This window comes from Paramisgurnus dabryanus, chromosome 4 (assembly GCF_030506205.2).
Source record: "Paramisgurnus dabryanus chromosome 4, PD_genome_1.1, whole genome shotgun sequence".
Taxonomy (NCBI): domain Eukaryota; kingdom Metazoa; phylum Chordata; class Actinopteri; order Cypriniformes; family Cobitidae; genus Paramisgurnus; species Paramisgurnus dabryanus.
In genome coordinates, this window is record NC_133340.1 from 45,117,907 (window position 1) to 45,138,789 (window position 20,883).

The 20,883-nt window shown below is 44.4% G+C and overlaps 1 protein-coding gene across 3 annotated transcripts in view; it reads left to right on the plus strand.

Moving 5' to 3' along the window:
- gucy1b1 (guanylate cyclase 1 soluble subunit beta 1) overlaps positions 1 to 20,883 on the plus strand; it is a 44,243-nt gene that overhangs the window by 3,855 nt on the left and 19,505 nt on the right. For 2 of the 3 annotated variants that reach the window (XM_073814416.1, XM_065254793.1), the window contains exons 4-10: positions 1,392 to 1,510; positions 5,266 to 5,463; positions 7,734 to 7,964; positions 8,093 to 8,209; positions 8,406 to 8,539; positions 9,282 to 9,479; positions 12,030 to 12,267. In XM_073814416.1, coding sequence (XP_073670517.1) covers positions 1,392 to 1,510; positions 5,266 to 5,463; positions 7,734 to 7,964; positions 8,093 to 8,209; positions 8,406 to 8,539; positions 9,282 to 9,479; positions 12,030 to 12,267 — 1,235 coding nt within the window. The remainder of the gene's footprint in view (positions 1 to 1,391; positions 1,511 to 5,265; positions 5,464 to 7,733; positions 7,965 to 8,092; positions 8,210 to 8,405; positions 8,540 to 9,281; positions 9,480 to 12,029; positions 12,268 to 20,883) is intronic. The other variant, XM_073814417.1, reaches the window with a different exon arrangement.

Consider the following 20,883-nt stretch of genomic DNA (forward strand, 5'->3'; position numbering starts at 1 on the left):
CGCGTGTCTTTTATCATAAACCCTTTCAAAGCGTGTGCAGCATGAATTCGCGTCCCTCGGAAGAGAAAACACTGGCCGCCACAGTGACACATAGTACTAAAGTGTTTTACTCACACAAACACGCTTGTCTTTTATCATAAACCCTTTCAAAGCGTGTTCAGCATGAATTCGCGTCCCTCGGAAGAGAAAACACCGGCCGCCACAGTGACACATATAGTACTAAAGTGTTTTACTCAAACAAACACGCGTGTCTTTTATCATAAACCCTTTCAAAGCATGTGCAGCATGAATTCGCGTCCCTCGGAAGAGAAAACACCAGCCGCCACAGTGACACATAAGACTAAGTGTTTTACTCACATAAGCTGCGCCATTCTCTCCGGATCCAATATTGATGGAGGAGCATTGCTTTTTAATCGCAGTCTCTCTTCAAATCCAGCGTTCTTCTGAACATTCAAACATGTAGCAACTGTTATGATTCATCGTTTAATAGAAATGATGTCTCGACGAAAAACAATGGCCCGAATACGGTACGGTTGACATTTAGCCATCCTTGCTGTAACTTGTTATGAAAACTAACTCAAATACATGTAATATGTGGGCGCGGTCTCAAGTTGAAGAGCTCATGAATAGTAATGACCTAGATCAGTTCCACGTCACACTGATAAGCTTTTCTAACTGACCTGATTTCTCCGCGTATTTCTTTTCAGTGGCTAGAGCTGACAGAGGAGGTGGAAGTTAATTTTCACATTCACGACACAACACAAACACATATGGACCTAACACATATCAAAAAATACAAGTAAAAACGGTTTTATGTGGAAGGGCCTCTTTAAGCCTACCTAACCCCAACTCTAACCCTAACTCCAGGTAAGAATAGTTTTAAAAGCAGAAGAAAATACATGTAGAAACCAATGAATACAAGTGCATCCTAACCCAAACCCCAAATCTAACCCCAAGCGACAATGATTTAAAAATAGGAAAAAAATGAGAAAACCATACATAAAATGACATGAAAAAAAAAGTTTTACCACGGACATGAAAAACTATTTCGTGCCAGTGACATGAAAAAGACATTTGTGCTCAAATTAATCAACATTTTCATGACTATAAAACGACTTTCCGTGAGATCATGTTGACAAAATGTGTAAGTGTCTTTAACTTTAGTTAAACACAGAGCATATTTTATGTGATATTCCAAAAGTCTTTGGGGAATATGAATGGGCTTTTTGCGAGGGAACCAGTGTCTCCCTAATTTCCGGGTTCGCCTACAAAAATAAGTCATTCCTGTGGCACTCTTTAAATGTTGTGTTATTACTTTGTTTAAAGATAAAAAATGAAAGTGGTGTTTTACTATTTCTTTCTTCCTGTTGATTTAAATCTCGATTCAACAGAAGTAGATGCCGGAGACATTTTGCAACTGTTTGGGAAAATGTTCTTTGAGTTCTGTCAAGAATCAGGCTATGACACCATCCTCCGAGTGTTGGGCTCCAATGTTCGTGAATTTTTACAAGTAAGGGGCTACTGTTAATATCACCTAAAATTCATCATCAGCAATGCTGGGAAAGTAATGCAAAAATAATCTATTGCTGTATTCTGTTTTCTGTACAAGATTGTGGTTTGATTGAACGGTGGAAATAAGACAGTGCTGATAACTTCAGTGCTGATAAGCATTAACATCATCACCAGTAGCTCAGAACTTGTCAAATATGTGACCCAGTCTAAAGTAATTATTTACTGTTGTGATGTACGTAAAATAATTCTACATAATGTAAAGAACATTCTGTGAAAATATTAAAATCAATGTTTAATCATTAAGTGAAATCAAACTTTTAAGATCCTAATCCCATAATCAGATCATGAAACTCTAGCCTGGATTTCACAGACAGGGTCACATACACATTCTTGAAGATATCAGGAGAACCGTCAGAAAAAAAAAGATCAAACATTACTGACATCTCTAGCTGTCACTGGGGCAGTACCCTTTCAAAAAGTACACATTTGCAGCTAAAGAGGTCATATTTGTACCTCAGAGGTACATAGTGGTACCAAAGACTGCATAAAAGAACATACCTGTAGGAACATACAGTGTTAGCACAAAGGTGTATATATAAGTACCAAATGTATACATATCTGTACCTAAATGGTACATATTAGGATCTCTGTAAAAGGTACTGCCCCAGTAACAGTAACAGACTATTTTTGACCATTTTTTTTTTTTTGATAGTGTACCATTTAGTGACAACAGAAATTGTTTTTTATTTTGAGAATATTATTTTTGGGGTTATTTTGTAAAATATACTATTGAAGTGTCATGTCCATGGTCAGATTCTACCAAGGGTTAGACAGTAGGCCTACTTAATCTAGACAGTGCTTAAGTGCTTGACAGAAACTAGCAATGTAAGGGAGTAACTTACAAAAAATACAGTTGCTGTTGGGAGTAGCATGATAGCAGCGTAGCGGTTTTAAAATGGGTCCTATTATGCTATTTCACGTTTTTATTTTTTGTTAGTATGTAATGTTGCTCTTTGAGCATAGAAAAAAGATCTGCAAAGATACAAAGCTCAAAGTCCACTCCAAAGGGAGATACTTCATAACATTGGGACTATAATGCTGTAATGTTTTAGTTACTTACGTAACACTCATTCATTCCCTGATGAAGGAACCAGCAGGTGCAGTGCATAATCAGGTTTTCGCTTCGGAGTGGTATAACTCAGCAGCTCAGTGTTATAGCTCAGTGGTATAGGTTTTCGCTTCGGAGTGGTATAGCTCAGCAGCTCAGTGGTATAGCTCAGCAGCTCTTTTTATTTAAAAAAGAGCAACTTTTGGCGTTAAACAATTTCATATCCAAGAAGGATGTTTGGATATGGCAAGACATGATAACCACGGAGTTTAATAGGACCAACAATTAACTTATAAATGGTAAGTGGTATTTATTAATATCATATTTTCATTATGCCTGTATTGTGGTTGCCACAAAATTGTGTTGCTTTTCAATACAATATACAGCTACCGGTTTAGTTGCATAGCTTTCAGCTGTGTGCACACGAACCAATAAAAGTCATTTACGTTTGAATTGATGTCGCTCTACATACGTCATCTGGTATAATTGAAACGATTGGCTATGAGCTACGTACAGATGCATTTGATAGACATTCATAGCGCCCAGTAAACGGCTCTGGGCATTCGTAAACCACGCCTCAAATACAAGAAAATGAGCATATGGTTCCCAGACCACGTCTCATTCTCTATGAGACTAGTCTGGGGTTAGCCAGGCTAGACTTAACCTGTGTTGCTCCGAAATGCCTCCAAATCAGCTGGACCGATTAGGGGTAGAATTGCCATTCGCCTGGAAATGCTGCTTGTGAGAGCTTCTTGGCCGCACAATTGACCTCTCTCAGAACATGAATGGTCCAAAGCGACCTCTGATTCAGGAGGAGGAGATGGCGGGCAATTTGCAACATGTAATGTAGTGCAGACCACCTTGTCGTTTGATGTATGCAATGGTTGCCATATTGTCGATACAGACTATCATCTTTTTGCGCCGTAACAGCCTATCAGGTTAACACAGTCTCACCCCATGGCGTCAATATTTGACGACACTTGACCATGCGTCAATATGTTGACGCGGAGGGTATACCTTTCGCGTCATTTTTTGACGAACTGGGGACTTCAATACTATTACGTCCGTTGCATTCTCTTTCCTATTTTCTTACCATTTTCGCATCGGTTTAGGGTTAGATTACGCAAAATTAAACAGTGTACGCGAAATTAAACAGTTGTCACCTGGCGTTGGGGTTAGAGTTAGGTACGCGAAATTAAACAGTTGTCACCTGGGGTTGGGGTTAGAGTTAGGTTTGGGTAGGGATGTCATTATGTAAATCTAACCCTAAACCGACGCGAAAATGGTAAGAAAATAGGAAAGAGAATGCAACGGACTTAATAGTATTGAAGTCCCCAGTTCGTCAAAAAATGACGCGAAAGGTATACCCTCCGCGTCAACATATTGACGCATGGTCAAGTGTCGTCAAATATTGACGCCATGGGGTGAGACTGGGTTGATCAGGTGGCTCAGTGCAAGATGTACTACCAGCATTTCGAGGCAATTGATGTGCCAATGCAGCTGGGGACCCGTCCTAACCCCGTTGTACGTGGAGCGGTCTTATTTGAAGCAACCTAAATGGTGTTTCAGTGAGACCGCCATTTTGTGTTTGAATGAACTCAAGCATTTCAACATTAACTGAACACATTCCTTTGTGTCGGCGGAGGTGCCTGAGCACCAAATACATTGTGTTTGCACAACTGATCTGTGACTGTGCTAGTATGAGCAAATCGTCAAGATAGTTGAGAATGCACACATGGTGTTCTCCCATGGGAACAAGAGACGCCTCCATACCTTTTGCAAAGACTCAGGGAGACAGGGACAGCTCGACTTTGTACTGATAAGCTTGCCCCTCCAACACAAATAGCAAAAAATGGTCTGTGTTGAAGGAGAATTGATACATGGAAATACGATCAATTGCTGCAGATCAATCTTGGGTACGGATGCATATGAAAATGCGTCTCTGCTCCAAGATCGTAATCCACCGTCTTTCTTTGGTACAATGAAGTAGGGGCTGTAAAACCCTGATTTCATATTTCTTTGGTTATTTTCCTCAAGAGCATTGCTCAAGATTTATGTAAGTATATATCTGATAGTAACACATGGTTCTAACCACAGCTTGAGAGTTGTAGTTCCAGCTACACAAGTTTGGGTTGCAGCTTGCAAATGTTTGTTGGAGCAATGGTTTCTGGAAACACTGAAATTGTTGAACTATATTGTAAATGACAGAACTTGCAATCATAGTTGTCTAATTGTGCGCTTAGGAAAACAAGGCGTTCCAGAAGGAGAGGGGAGTCTGGAAGTAACAAAGCATGACAGACTGAGAGGTGCAGCAATAATGTAATGCATGATTTATCAAGACCATTTAAAAAAAACATATGTAAACGTACAGTCCAAAAACAAAAAGAAGACCTTGTTACAAGACATAATAGGACCCCCTTTCAGTAAAAAGCTACATAATGAGGCTTTTTAGTTATTAGTTTCATTTAGTAAAAATTTATATTACTGATTCTGTCAGCTAGATTATTATTGTAGCTATAACCACAATTTTAAAAGGTTTTTAATTTCACCACGTAGGACTGACTTCCTCAACAATACAAATCAGATACTGTGTTTTACCCTTTTTCTTTTTGAATCACCGCCTTAAGATCAGTTTGTTCCTTCAGAATCTGGATGCATTGCATGACCATCTGGGCACCATCTACCCTGGTATGCGTGCGCCCTCCTTCCGCTGTACGGATGCAGAGAAAGGGAACAACCTTATTCTACACTATTACTCTGAGAGAGAAGGTCTCCAGGACATCGTCATAGGGATAATCAAGACAGTTGCACAACAGATTCATGGAACCGAGATTGAGATGAAGGTTGGCTTGTGCTGTGCCTTTTTGTCCTACTATAAATAGATTTTGCTTTGTTCTTTTGATTGTCTTTAGTCTGGCAGACCAGTTACAAAGGTTGCATCTGGCATGTGTGTTTGCATACATTTAAACCTCCAGTATTGACTAGTAAAGCAGCATTTTTGTGCCTAGTTTTTACCCTTATAAAAAGACATGACTACTCATACTTTATATAGTCGGTCAAGACAAACAAACAATAATTAGCTCTACACTAAAATCATTTAAACACCACTGGAGCTGAGGATGATGTTGTCTTTTCTCACTAAGAGGAGTCCATCAGTGCACAACATTAAGATGGACTCTCTAAGGTCTTTCCTTTGTCAATGCGCTGTAGTCTCTGCCTTATTTTCCAAATAAATCCCCCTTAACCAATAAGAGCTAATCATTTCCCAGACGGCAGACTGCTCTTTCTATCTCTCTCTTTCCATCTGGGCTTAGTGTGAAATGAGGGAGTCCAATCGACAGACCCTCCAAATGTAACACCTGACATGTTAAAAAAAAATGCTAGCTATCGTCGTCATGGTGATGGCAGGGCAAAGAGACAGCGGCTTGACGTCAGTGAAATGGGCTCAACTTTAAGCTAGAGAGAAAAAACAACAGCTTTTCTGCATTCAGATCAGCCTGATACGATTTCTGCAGTAAAAACATTTTTAGGACCATTTTCCGTGATTTTGCTGAAGAGAATAATGATGGATGAATGCAGAGAGAGTGTATACATAAAATCTCAAATGTTTTTGCTTTTGGCTCAAGTATAAATATACTAAACATTCATTTTTTTAAACACACCGAGACACAATAAAACTAACAGTAATGTCATCCATTGCTTAGTCTATATGCAATCCAAGACATTTTTTTAAAATAAGCATAACATTCACTTAATCTAAGTTTGCAGATTGTTTAAGACTGTCATTTGTGTTGTAAATGAAGATGCATTGATATATACTGTATACATATGCAGTACTGTGCAAAAGTCTAAGGCAACCATGCCACCATTAGATTAGTTGTTTTTGCAGGGGTATAGTAATCATATATTATTATTTCTCAGTCTCTTTATTAGAATACAACTAGAAAATACAGTACAGGAAATTTGTATGTAGTAAAAACAGTATAAATTGAGTTAGTCAAGTCAAGTATTTAGGGTAAACTCCTCTTCCACTCGAGCAATTCCAGGAAACTGCAGGATCTCCTAAACCTAAATTAAATTAAATACTCATTTCTAATTCTAATCAAATGATTTTAGGACTACAGTCTCCTCAAAAAAGCCCAAGCTGTGTTTAGTGCCAAGAGAGGTCTCACTAAATACTGACTGATGCTGCCTAAAGAATACTGAATATAAGTTCTGAATATTGTTTTATTTTTTGTGTTTTCTCTTTGTATCTTAATGGATGGACATTAAAACTTTGCAAAAACAACAAAGTTGGTACGGCTGGTATCAAATATATACTTTAGGGAGTGTGTGTACTTCACAAGATCAGATTGTAATCAATAGGTTAAGGAGATAAAGCCTATTGTGTGGGTTGTTATATGTGGTTTACGGGGACATGAATGGTAAATGGTATATGGACTGCATTTATATAACGCTTTTAACAGACCTATGGCCATCCAAAGCGCTTTACAATTAGCCTCACATTCACTCACACATTCATACACCGACGGGGGTGTCAGCCATGCAAGGCACCAGCCAGCTCGTCAGGAGCAGCTGGGGTAAGGTATCTTGCTCAAGGACATCGACACTTGGTCCGGTGGAGCCGGGGATTGAACCACCAACCTTCCGGTTTGTAGACAACCTACTTAAACCACTGAGCCACTGTCGCCCCCAGTGTTAGGGGAATAGAATATACAGTTTGTACAGTATAAAATGCATTGCGTCTTTGGAATTGTCCCTGTAAACCACATATATGAACAAATGTGTGTGTGTGTGTGTGTGTGTGTGTGTGTGTGTGTGTGTGTGTGTGTGTGTGTGTGTGTGTGTGTGTGTGTGTGTGTGTGTGTGTGTGTGTGTGTATCTTATTGGAATTTTGCATGGTAATCCAGTTGGTAGACAAGAGAAGCTAACACATCTCTTGATAAATTAGGTAATCATATCTCAGGTGAAATATCGGAATATATATTTCGCTGACTTCCATTAACTGCATTATGAGTGCACTTTTGCCTTTATATTGTAAAGAACCATGTCTAATGTTTGGATACAGTCCCCAAAAAAGACTAAGTATGGTATTTGTGTTGGGGTGCATCAGGTCATTCAGCAGAAGAGTGAAGAGTGTGATCATATTAAGTTCTTGATTGAAGAGAAGGACTCAGAGGAAGAGGCTTTTTATGAAGACTTGGATGGTTTTGAGGAGAATGGAACTCAAGAGACACGGATCAGTCCATATACCTTCTGCAAGGCTTTTCCTTTCCATCTGATGTTTGACAAAGACCTAATGCTCACACAGTGTGGCAATGCCATCTTCAGAGTTCTGCCACAGGTTTGTCTGCACAAGATGATTTGTTTCAGTTTAAAAACATACAGTAAATGTGAGACTTAGAAAGTATACAGTATAAGGTTTAAATGTGTGATGGAGAAAAGTGTCAAGTTATGTGTGTTATCTTTCAGCTGCAACCTGGCATTTGTAACCTGTCCTCAGTGTTCTCTCTGGTGCGGCCGCATATAGACTTCAGTTTCCATGGCATCTTGTCTCACATCAACACTGTGTTTGTGTTGCGGAGTAAGGTCTGTTTGACCTACAACACGTTACAGACACTCATTAACTACAACCTTTTGTGTTGGGGTTAAAGTTTTCTGACATTAATTATCTGTTTCATGTACACATTCAGGAAGTAAGACATCTTTGCAGAACAACAGCAAGGATTTTACTTGTACTGCTTGCATGGAAACTATGACACAATTTTTCTATGACTTCCTGTAGGAGGGCCTCTTGAACGTAGAGACTGCAGAGAATGAAGATGAACTCACAGGCACAGAGATCAGCTGTCTTAGACTGAAGGGCCAAATGATTTCCCTTCCAGAGACTGAAAACATCCTGTTCCTGTGCTCACCAAGGTAAACAGGCAGCCCTGTGCAATATTATGAATTGATTGCATTGATCAATGATTTTTCTGCGCTCAAGTTCTCCATAAGAAATTTACATTTAGGCTTTAAGCATACGCTTTTATCCAAAGCGACTTACGAAGATAAGTGTAATGATAATAGTTGCATGGCTAAATACATACTTTTGTTCCTTTACACATTTTTAGTCTTCTATACAGTTTTCCTGACCTGGGCACCTGATATCTAAGACCTTTATTCTTATCTCTCTCTATCTCTCATTTCTGCATTGTCTAATAACCCTGCGCAAGTGTGCGTTCTCGAGGTTCTGGGTGAGATGTGTTGTGTTCGACTTCACGCTAGGCTGCGTAGACATCGGTAGATTAAGCGCAGCATGCTGACAAAAACAATTCAGTTTTTGTTGTGGGTGCCCCGCACTCACAAGTGTGAAGCCTACCTTCCATAGAAATGAATGAAAATATGGTATTCGCTTTGCGTCAGTGCACATGCACCAGCACCAATGGGCACACTGGCGCGGAGCAAAGCCTCAGCCCCAGACAGCCTGGCCCAATTTAAAACCTGCTAATATTCAATAAGTTGTTCCAATTTTTCTGAGACTTCTATCTCTATAGTGTGTCAGGTCATCTCCATAATCAATCTCGTTATGTACACAGATGCTTTCAAAATGCACAGTAAATATTTCCGGATGGGTTTACAGATTGTGTTTGCCTAATTCAGTTTTGCTTGCTTATGACAGTGTTATGAATCTGGATGACCTGACAAGGAGAGGTCTGTACTTGAGTGACATTCCCCTTCACGATGCCACCCGTGACCTTGTGCTCCTGGGGGAGCAGTTTCGTGAAGAGTACAAGTTGACCCAGGAGCTGGAGATCCTGACGGACCGTCTGCAGCACACTCTCCGAGCCCTGGAGGATGAAAAGAAGAAGACAGACAGGTCAGGCATAGAACATTAAAGCGTCATGAAACACTAACCAACACTTTTTTTAGATATTCACAAAGTTAGTTGTGTTGCACATCATAGAAGACAATGTTAATATCTGTTAATTTTAACATTAGGAGAAAACTAGTTAATTTTTAGCTTTTTGTGATATTTTTGTCTTCCGGGTTTAAACTCAGTTTCGTGTAAACGTCACGGAAAATTACTGAAGTGCCACATAACCGTCAGTGTCTCATTATTATTTATAAGATAGCGTGTTCTTATCCAATGCAGAGACGTTTTGCTTTTGTGTGAGGGCGTGCATGTGCTCCGTCAGCCAGAGGAGGGGTGTCTGGGGCTCAGGATAATCGCACATGGTTCTGAAGTAAATGTGTAAAATATTGTATTCCGTTTAATTATTTCTGTAATACTGCTAATCTTAGTAAATCTAAGCTTATATCAGTTGCCCCGCCCACTCATCGCTGTTCTTCTCATAGCATCCACGACCATTTAAGTAGCATTTTTCAAAATTATTGTAAGGTAGACTTGAGCTGAAACAGCTGGTTTCATGACGCTTTAAGGGAATATGTAAAGTTTCTTTGCATGTTATAATCAAGAAAATGCTGTCAAGTCATGGTTTGGCCTGTTGAATAGCTTGTCTGAGTGAACAACACTGTGTTAGATGAAGGCCAAGTGGTGACATTGTGGACTGTTAAGTTAGCATTTTAATATATTTTGTAAATGGAATTGAATGAAAATGGATGGTGGAGTTTTAAAACCTTGGTTTTCAGTGTTTGACTAAACAACGAACCATAAAATATTCACATTATTTTTGTAGTTGGATGATTGCAACAAAAAAATTTATAATGTAAGAGTTTTATATAGTTTAATATTTCTATTGCCCTTCGATTTAACTTATATGAATAAGTGGTATATAGAATGAACAGATTGATGAATACCTTATTTTCATCGTACAATGATACAAACTTACCTTGCAAATTACCCAAACAATTCTCAAGGCATATACAGTACAATGAGTAAGACATAAGACATGACATGGCATGAAAAACTTGATGATTAACCTAACTCTTGGTAAATAAAAGCATGAAACTGTATTTCCCCAAGTACAGTACAGTTTCTTAAGATGGCTGTCTCTTTTCTGCTGGAAATGTGAGGCAGTGTTTTTCTCTGTGGGGAGTCTGCTTCAGTGAGTTTATTAAATTTGGTGGAGAACCTTGAACAGCCTAGGCCCTTCATCCCCTAATATCCACTAAGATAGTAAACATAGGCTAGAGCTGCACAACAGCTTATGTTCAAGTATATGCAATTCTGCAGAATTCGGACATAGCTGTTAAAAAATAGAGCAGTGCAAGTGTTTTTGTATTACTAAAACATTATATATAGAAGAAAAACAGTAAAGAAATAACCTTTACAGAAAACAACTTTGAGTAGCTGACTTATGGTTAGGCTTTGACAGGAAAAAATTGAGGTCCTTCTAAGGGCAGCTTCTGCTTTTCATTTTAAATACACCTTCTCTGTTTTTTCCATTTGTTTTATTATTTGGATGTATGTGACTTGTTGATAAAATGTACAAATGGGCCCATCTTCTGAAGTTGCTGAATAGTGTCGTCTTATCTTCACTAGCAGGCACCCCAAATGGAAACCTGCGCAAATGGTCAATTTAGGACACTGAAATGCAACTGTGGCATTTTTCTTTAAGGTTTATTGACATCATTTCAGGACAGTTTTTAATGCGCAAATGACTTCTGCACAAATAGTTTTTGCCTCATAGAAAGTGTGTTTGTTTGTTATGGTAGTTATTTTTACTGTGAATCATACTGTTAAATTATTTACTCTTCCCAACATACAGGATCTGCTTGGTCTGGATAATCTCTATTATTTATGTTGTCTGAAAAATAGCATAAACACATAGTTATAAGTAGCATGTTGTGTATTCTTGGGAGACCCCAAGCAGACCAAATCATTAAAATGTTTCCCATGAATGTCTCAGATGCAGCAAACCCAGACATATTTATCTATAATTTAGGAGCTTTACCAGACAATAATACTTAAGGCAGTTACCATGGCAGTGCACTATATGTAAGAGAGACGTGCTGCTGCGGTTTAGCATTACTGGGCCAGAAGACAAAATGAAGAGATTTGTTCTCAAAGTTTTGATCATTTTATTTATTTTATGCACCTGTAAAACTGGAATGATGGAAGTCTGAAAATGATAAAATGTGTTTTCACCATTACCAAGAGCCTTTCAGATGCCTTAGATAAAACGGATAACTGTCTAAATGTAGGGGGCCAGGGCCAGTACACAAACAGCTCTCTGGGTAATTAGCACTTAACCTTCAGGGGTAATATACTGTATGTAGTGTTATTCCATGGTCACTTTAAGAGAACATCACAAAAGGATTCATTCTGAATGAGATAAACAACTGAATTGCTTTGAATGAGACAATATGACTCAAAACAAGCCCATCTTTTATATTGGACATACAAAAAATATATTTGTTTCAGCGAAGAATACGAATAAAAATAATAAATACCTTTTTGTTTCAGGTTGCTGTATTCAGTTCTGCCTCCCTCTGTAGCCAATGAGCTGCGGCACAAACGGCCAGTACCGGCTAAGCGATATGACAACGTGACGATTCTTTTTAGCGGCATTGTGGGGTTCAATGCGTTCTGCAGCAAACATGCATCTGCAGAGGGAGCCATAAAAATTGTCAACCTGCTCAACGACATCTACACCAGATTTGACATTCTCACAGATTCTCGGAAGAACCCTTATGTCTACAAGGTGAGGGGAAACAATCTGGATGTCATATGTGCTTATATTTGTCTTTTAGGTTCAGAGTCATTTTTGTATGTGCGTTGTGCTTCTGGTGTCTATGATCACAGCATCAGAGCGGATCTGTCACTATACAGTACATACAGTATGTGGACAATAGTATTTCTTCTGACAAACCAAAATGTAAATCTATCAACATAAATATTTCAACATGTTCTGTTTATGGATGGGACTTAATCATGCAAAGATGAATGACTTTTTCAAAAATGTTCCCATAAAAACGAACCAGGCCACTCAAATTAAACACCATTATTATAAGCTTCTTCTGAATGGAGAGAACCAAGCACACACTGCCATTACCAGCAGAGAATTTTAGGATAGTTCATTTTCCTCTTGCAGTTAGTTTTCCTCTTTTTCATTATTACATCACCATGACTGAGCAGGGCAAATCCCTGAACCAATAGATTGCCCAATAGACATCATTAACCTACATTCACATTTAAAGGCGGGTTCCATGATTTTTGAAAAACACTTTGGAAAAGGGAGTCGGGCCAACTACCAAACCACACTTGTAGCCAATCAGCAGTAAGGGGCGTGTCTACGAACCACCATCGTTGCCTGGGTTGCGTATGTGTGGGGTGGGTCTATCAAATGAAGGTCCAGATTCTATTGGGGTAGGGGTGTGTTTGTTAAGGTGATTTAAAATGTCAACATTGGCTTTCAGAGATCATGAACCCCACCTTTAAAGGGACACAAGGCAGCATTTTTATGTTAATAAATCATCTTCGTAAGTCGGTATATGGTTAAATGACTTGCAGGATGAATGAAGACTCTCTCCCCACTCCTTCCGCCTGTAGGAAGAATACCCCACTTGCAAGTTCGCTGTATCCAACCCGCCGTCCTTCAGCCTTAGCAAAGTCTCAGATATCATGAAAAGCAGGATCACTTTACGGCAAACAACACAGTGGCAGGCGAATGAAACACAGCTAGCGATTGTTGCAAATGGCAGAGGAAGCAGCAGAGAAAATCCTTGACGGAAGATTCCAAAAAAAGAAAAAAGAGCTTCAGACCTAATATATATATTAGGGTGACCATACGTGCCATTCTTCCCGGACACGCAGGGCCGGATTAACATAAGGGCTAGGTGGGGCTGAAGCCCCAGGGCCCACGGGATTTGGGGGCTCGTGATTGGCTGGAGGAAATGAGATTGTCAAAACATAGGTGGTTGATTTGTGTATAATAAAATAACAAGACGTTATTGGAAAATGTGACTTGAATGATATAATTCACCGCCTAATCAAATTAACTCCACAATTTGCGCCATGACGTTGGGAAACGCCTCTTTTCGTTATGCATCATGAACATTGTAGCGCTATAAAACGCTCGCTGGAGCAATAGTTACGCCCCTCTCTTGCAGACAGACCCGTCTCCGCTGGAGTTCAAAAATGATGAAAAAAGTGATAGTGGTTCACAAAAAAAGGAAAAACAAGCTTCACCCCCCTGCCTCGTCCCCGATCCGCGTGTTTTATATGTCGAAAAGGGTAAGCAAGCAGCTGAAGTTAATGAGTTAAGCACTATTTGGATGATAATCGCAGTGTTTCCCATACATTATTTGTGGCGTGCCGCCACAGAATCAACACTAGGCGCCATGAATAGATTTTTCATGATTACCATTTACATTTTTATTTTAATATTTAAAATGGCTTCATTCACTATTGCTAGGGCTCAGCGGCGCCTCTCTCGTGCGCACGCGCTCTCTCTGTCTATGCTGTGTGCGGCACCTCGACAGTGCATCTCTCACATGACACTGAGTGAAAGAATTAAAAGTTGGCGGTGTTTTCATGTCATTTTTCAATGTACTTGTATTTTCACGTAAACGTCAACAGATGTTACTGACAGAGAAGACGGCTGACAGACTTTATCATAACTTAACGAAAGGTTAGTAGTGTTTTCCCACACACACATCGGTTCTCTGTGTGCGAGCTCTCTCCTTCCCTATGGTGCGGTGCGTTATGCGCGCGTGTTCTGTAGTTCTGTGTAACAGTGTATTCTCTCATATTTTTGAATTTGCGCTGAATTGTCTTCGCCATACGCGATCTACAATCCAACTATCACTTGCATTTAAAATTAAAAGCGCTCATAAACACAACAAGATGAGAAGAGCATCAGTAGCCTAAAGCTCTGCAATGCTTGAGAGGTAGTGTAGCCAAAATCACTTTGTATATCAGCTCTTCAAAAAACTCTTCTAAAATAACAATCATAGCATTTATGTAATTGTAAATGCAGTGTAAATATAGGTTCCCTTTCAGTCGGTCACTACGACGTCACGTCGTGACCGACGAATTGGGAACCGCTCCGCGGGTGACCTATCTACTTCGAGAAACTATAAAAACGCCAATGAACTTGGCATGCAGGTATTTGCATAATGCCGGCGCCGCCCCGCCAGGTGCGTATATAAGCCGCAGGTGCACAATACCAAATTAGCTTTATTGCTTCGAAGCCGGCAGACATCTGCTCTCGAGAAGCTGTTTAAACTGATCTTCGTAGATCCTGTCTCTAAAGAGGGAAAAGAAAAATCTCAGCTTGCTGAAGCTGGTTGGGCAAAGACACCTCAGCGGAGGCTCGCAGTGTTTTCTCCACCCTTCTCTCTCTCTCTGTCTCTTTAATTTAGGACTTGAGTTCGAGTGAGTGCGTTTGCCTCTCCCTGTGTGTTTCACCAGCTCGCACAAAAGAGTGATTTCCCTAAAAGAGCAGCACGTTTGAGCTTTGTGTCTTTTTAAAGACAGCCACTCATTCGTGTCACGGTTGGGTGCGTCTTTTTAAAGATGGCATTCCGCCCGTGCTCCGTTTCTGGATGCGGTGTGTTCATCGCTCCCCGGGATGGCCACGAGCGCTGTGTTTCGTGTCTGGGGCTCCAGCACGCTGAGGCAGCGTTGCGTGATAGTTCATGCTCCATCTGCGAGGGCATGACTATGGCGGATTTGCGGAGACGGGTGTCGTTTCTCCGGGAACGGCCCCCGCCTTCCAAGCCTGGTACTGCTAAGAGCGCAGTTGCTAGGCTTGCGAAGGATGATCTCCGTATAACGGTGCTGGGTCGGTCTGCTGGTTCGTCCAGTGGCTCCCAGCGCCCTGATCCGTTGCCAGCGGAGGTCCCGATGGAGACGAGTGGCCCGTGTTCTACGGTGTCCTCGCGCTCTGTCGAGCCTCCACCGGAGACTTTGTCCACCGTAGCATCGGAGGGGGGGCTGTCAATCTCGGACGCCGATCCAGACCCACTCCCTCCTTCGGGAAGGGTTGCGGGCCCTGCGTTCGACCCCGAGATGGCAGCCATGCTCGCTCGGGCGGCGGCGGCGGTCGGCTTGGAGTGGACTGAACCTCCCCCACCCGAACCGTCCCGCCTCGACGATTGGTACTTCGGGGGTGCCAGGGCTTCCCAGCCCTCGCCCCCGGTGCCTTTCTTCCCCAAGGTCCATGAAGAGCTGACGCGGTCGTGGAAAACCCCGTTTTCCTCCCGGAACCGGCCGTTTCAGCCTTCACCTCTCACCTCCCTCGAGGGTGGAGATGCCAGGGGGTACACTGGTATCCCGTCAGTGGAGCGGCCGGTCGCGATGCAGTTGTGTCCGGCCGGTGTCGCTTCCTCCTGGCGGGACCAGCCTACTCTCCCCTCACGGGCCTGTAAGCATTCGTCCGCTCTAACCGGCGCTGCTTACAAAGCCTGTGGGGAGGCAGCTTCAGCCCTGCATGCCATGGCATTGCTGCAGGTTCACCAGGCTAAGGCTCTGAGGGACCTGCACGCGGGGGGTCACGATTCGGCGGAGTTCTCTGAGCTCCGTGCGGCTACTGACCTGGCGCTTCGTGCGACCAAGGTCACCGCACGTGCCGTCGGTCGTGCGATGTCCACCCTGGTGGTCCAGGAACGCCATCTCTGGCTGTGCCTGGCGGACATGAAGGATGCTGACAAAACCCGGCTCCTGAATGCTCCGGTTTCCCAGGCCGGCCTGTTCGGCGAGACGGTCGAGGAGTTTGCCCAGCAATTCTCTGCGGCCAAGAAGCAGACTGAGGCCATCGCTCAGATCATGCCACGTCGGAAGCGTCCTGCGCCTGCCCCGTCCACGTCGGCACCTCAGCCTGCTCCTCGCCGAGGGCGTCCTGCGGCGGCCGCCTCCGTTCCTCCCCGGGGCTCTTCTAAGAAGCGAGGAACCGGTCGTCAGCAGCCCGCCCCGCCCGCTCAGCCCGCTGCAAAGGGTGGAAAAAGAAATTCGAAGCGGCCCTGAGACGGGCGACCTAGAGATGGAGGGGATCGCTCTTCGGGAGATGGTGAAGGCACCACTCCCCCCACCGGAGGAGGGCCGGTTGGGGAATCTTTTGTTTCATTTTTCTGTTCCGCCGACTTTTCAGTCGGCACCCACAATTCCACAAAAAGAGCAAATTCCACTTCCATCTCTAGGTCTTCAGATGAGCGCCGGAGACACGAGCGGGCTCATAACCCCCCCTCGTTCTCCGACTCATCAGAGGAGTACGAGAGCAACGCACGGGCTCATAACCCCTCCGCGCTCTCTGTCTTCTCAGGGGAGAGAAGACAATCATGGGCTCATAACCCATCATCTTCCTCCCCCTTCGCCAGAGGGTGCATCGAGTGGCGTGAGGTGTCTTCAGCAGAGCCTCCCTTACTCACCCACCCAGCAGCGGACTCAGGTGAGTGTTATCATGCACAACACTGCTGTCGGTGCGGCCAATAAGCACACACCGGCGATCACCTCCGTTGCGCCCGCCGCGGGTACACCGATCGTGCCTTTAGTCCCTCTCGCACGGTGTCTGGGGGCGTGGGAACAGCTTCCCAGCCCGTCGCGTTGGCTTTTACGCACGATTCGTCTCGGCTATGCGATCCAATTTGCCCGGCGTCCCCCCAAATTCTCCGGCGTTCGTTTCACTACGGTGAGAGCTGCCGATGCGCACGTCCTCCGTGCGGAGATCGCTGTCTTATTGGCGAAAGACGCGATCGAGCCGGTCCCTCCAGCCGAGATGAGGTCGGGGTTTTACAGCCCTTACTTTATTGTACCCAAGAAAAGCGGCGGCTTGCGACCGATCCTGGACTTGCGTTCGCTGAACCGTGCACTTCACAGAATGCCGTTCAAGATGCTGACGCCCAAGCGCATATTTCCATGCATTTGTCCAAACGATTGGTTCGCATCCATCGACCTGAAGGACGCGTACTTCCACGTATCGATTCTCCCCCGGCACAGGCCGTTTCTCCGCTTTGCGTTCGAGGGGCGAGCATACCAGTACAAAGTCCTCCCATTCGGGCTCTCTCTGTCTCCCCGTGTATTCACCAAAGTAGTGGAGGGGGATTTAAAACCCCTGAGAGAGAAAGGTGTGCGCATTCTCGCGTATTTAGACGATTGGCTCATAATAGCTCAAACACGTCAGACGCTGTGCGATCACAGAGATTTAACTCTAAAACACCTCGCTCGTTTGGGTCTTCGGGTCAACTGGGAAAAGAGCAAGCTTTGCCCCGTGCAGAGAATCTCTTTTCTCGGGATGGAACTGGACTCGATCGATTTGACAGCTCGTCTAACAGAAGCGCGTGTACAGTCGATTCTGACTTGCCTGAATACATTCAAGAGCAAGAGCGCGGTCCCGCTGAAACAATTTCAGAAGCTCCTGGGGCATATGGCAGCAGCCGCAGCTGTAACTCCGCTCGGACTGCTTCATATGCGACCGCTTCAGCATTGGCTTCACGATCGAGTCCCGAGGAGAGCGTGGCTGCGCGGCATTCACCGTGTTATCATTACACCTGCGTGTCGTCGCACTTTCACTCCGTGGTCAGACCGTGCGTTTCTCCGAGCCGGTGTGCCTCTGAGACAGGTCTCCAGGCATGCAATAGTATGCACAGATGCTTCGGACACGGGGTGGGGGGCCACGTACGATGGGCTTGCGGCTTCGGGGGTCTGGACGGCACCCCAGCTGCATTGGCACATAAATTGCCGAGAAATGTGGGCTGTATATCTTGCGCTCGTCCGTTTCAGCAACGAGTTACAGGGCAAAGATGTATTAGTTCGCACAGACAACACTGCGACCGTGGCGTACATCAATCGTCAAGGCGGTTTACGCTCGCGTCACCTGTCGCATCTCGCCCGTCATCTCCTCACTTGGAGTCAGAAGAATTTGAGGTCTCTTCGTGCCATTTACATCCCGGGCGCGCTCAATGTAGAGGCGGATGCGCTCTCTCGGGCTGCGCGTCCCGGCGAATGGCGACTCCACCCCATTGCGGTTCAGCAGATTTGGAGACGTTTCGGCAAAGCGCAGATAGATCTGTTTGCTTCCCCAGAGACGACCCATTGTCGCCTGTTCTATTCACTAGCCGACGACTCGCTCGGCGTGGATGCATTGGCACACAGCTGGCCGCGAAACATGCGCAAATACGCGTTCCCTCCGGTGAGCCTCATTGCGCAAACCCTATGCAAAATCCGGGAGGACGAGGAGAGCGTGCTGTTGGTGGCACCGTATTGGACAACCAGGAGTTGGTTTCCAGAACTCTCTCTCCTCGCGACAGCCCCTCCGTGGAAGATTCCCCTGAGGAAGGACCTTCTTTCTCAACAAGAGGGCACATTATGGCACCCGCGCCCCGACCTGTGGAACCTCCATGTGTGGTCTCTGGACGGGGCACGGAGGATTTGAGTGATTTACCGCAAGAGGTATCTAACACTATTGCTGCAGCGCGAGCGCCGTCTACGAGACAGGCTTACGCGCTTAAATGGAACCTGTTTGTCGACTGGTGTTCTTCCCAAAGTGAAAACCCCCGAGAATGCCCGATTAGTGTTGTGCTTTTATATCTCCAGCGTCGTTTGGAGAATAGGCTGTCACCATCCACTATTAAGGTCGATATCGCTGCGATATCAGCTCACCATTCACCCGTAAACGGTAGAACAGTGGGTCAGCACGACCTGGTCATTAGATTTCTCAGAGGCGCTCGAAGACTGAATCCTTCGCGTCCTCCCTCTATTCCTCCGTGGGACCTGTCCTTGGTGCTGAAATCACTCCAGGAAGCCCCATTTGAGCCTCTGCATAGTGTGAGTGTTAAATTTCTTACAATGAAAACATTAACTCTCCTTGCTTTGGCTTCTGTTAAGAGGATAGGGGATATTCATGCATTTTCGGTCGACGAATCGTGCCTTCAGTTCGGGCCGGCTGCATCCAGCGTAACACTGAGACCCCGGCCCGGCTTTGTGCCCAAAGTTCCCACCACTCCTTTCAGAGATCAAGTGGTGAACCTCCAAGCGCTGCCTTTGGAGGAGGCAGACCCAGCCACGCCTTTGTTATGCCCTGTTCGTGCACTACGTGTGTATATAGACAGGACGCAAAGCTTTAGGACCTCAGATCAGCTCTTTGTTTGTTACGGTGGTCAGCAGAAAGGAAAAGCTGTCACCAAGCAGAGGATGTCCCATTGGATTGTGGATACTATAGCCCTTGCATATCAAAAGCAGAATGTGCCTTGTCCGTTTAATTTACGTGCCCACTCTACACGCAGTGTGGCATCATCTTGGGCACTGGCTCGCGGTTCCTCGCTAACAGATATTTGTAGAGCTGCAGGCTGGGCGACACCTAATACGTTCACAAGATTCTATAGTGTTCGTGTCGAACCGGTTTCCACTCGGGTTCTTTCTACTAACTAGTTAAGAATGCCGAGGGTCGGCTCGTGTGTCGGCTTGGAGCCTCTATTTTGGTGCTGCACATCTGCACCAATATGGAAGGCCAATGGGGAAAAAACGTCAAAAAAACTGTTTTTGCCTCTCCTCCACCGCCCTGATAGCTGGTGTTGCGGAGCATCCGCTGTCAACCTATCACTGATGTATTCTCTGTAAACCTGTGTAGGCTAGGCGTCCACATTTGTCCCCTACGTGGGGTTCATTTGTGTGTATACTCCGTGGGGTACTAATCCTCCACGTTTTCCTTAGCAGAGCCTGCTCTGCATCTCTCTGCATACTATGTTTTGTTCAGAGACTTTTTATGAGCAACCTATCGGTTGTTTCATATTTTTATGTCATCCATTCAACCTTCTTAGGGGATGGCTTCCGCAGTGTTCTAGCTCCGCTCAGTTTAGACGCTTCCCCAGTTCGCTGCTTCACTATCGTGGGTTAAGGAACAGGTAGTGACCGGCCTTCTGCATTTCGCCTTAGGTTCCGCCCCCTATGTGGAGGGCGGAGGGCTTTTACAGACACTGGAAGGGTTCAGCTGCAGTGGCGTTTTGGTAGGGATTCCCAATTCGTCGGTCACGACGTGACGTCGTAGTGACCGACTGAAAGGGAACGTCTCGGTTACGTATGTAACCCTCGTTCCCTGAAGGAAGGGAACGGAGACGTCACGTCCCGTCGCCACAGTTTGCTGTTCCATTGCTGTTTTTCAGGCCGGGCACTGTTGCTCGGCTTCTCAGCAATAATATAGCTAATTTGGTATTGTGCACCTGCGGCTTATATACGCACCTGGCGGGGCGGCGCCGGCATTATGCAAATACCTGCATGCCAAGTTCATTGGCGTTTTTATAGTTTCTCGAAGTAGATAGGTCACCCGCGGAGCGGTTCCCAATTCGTCGGTCACGACGTGACGTCTCCGTTCCCTTCCTTCAGG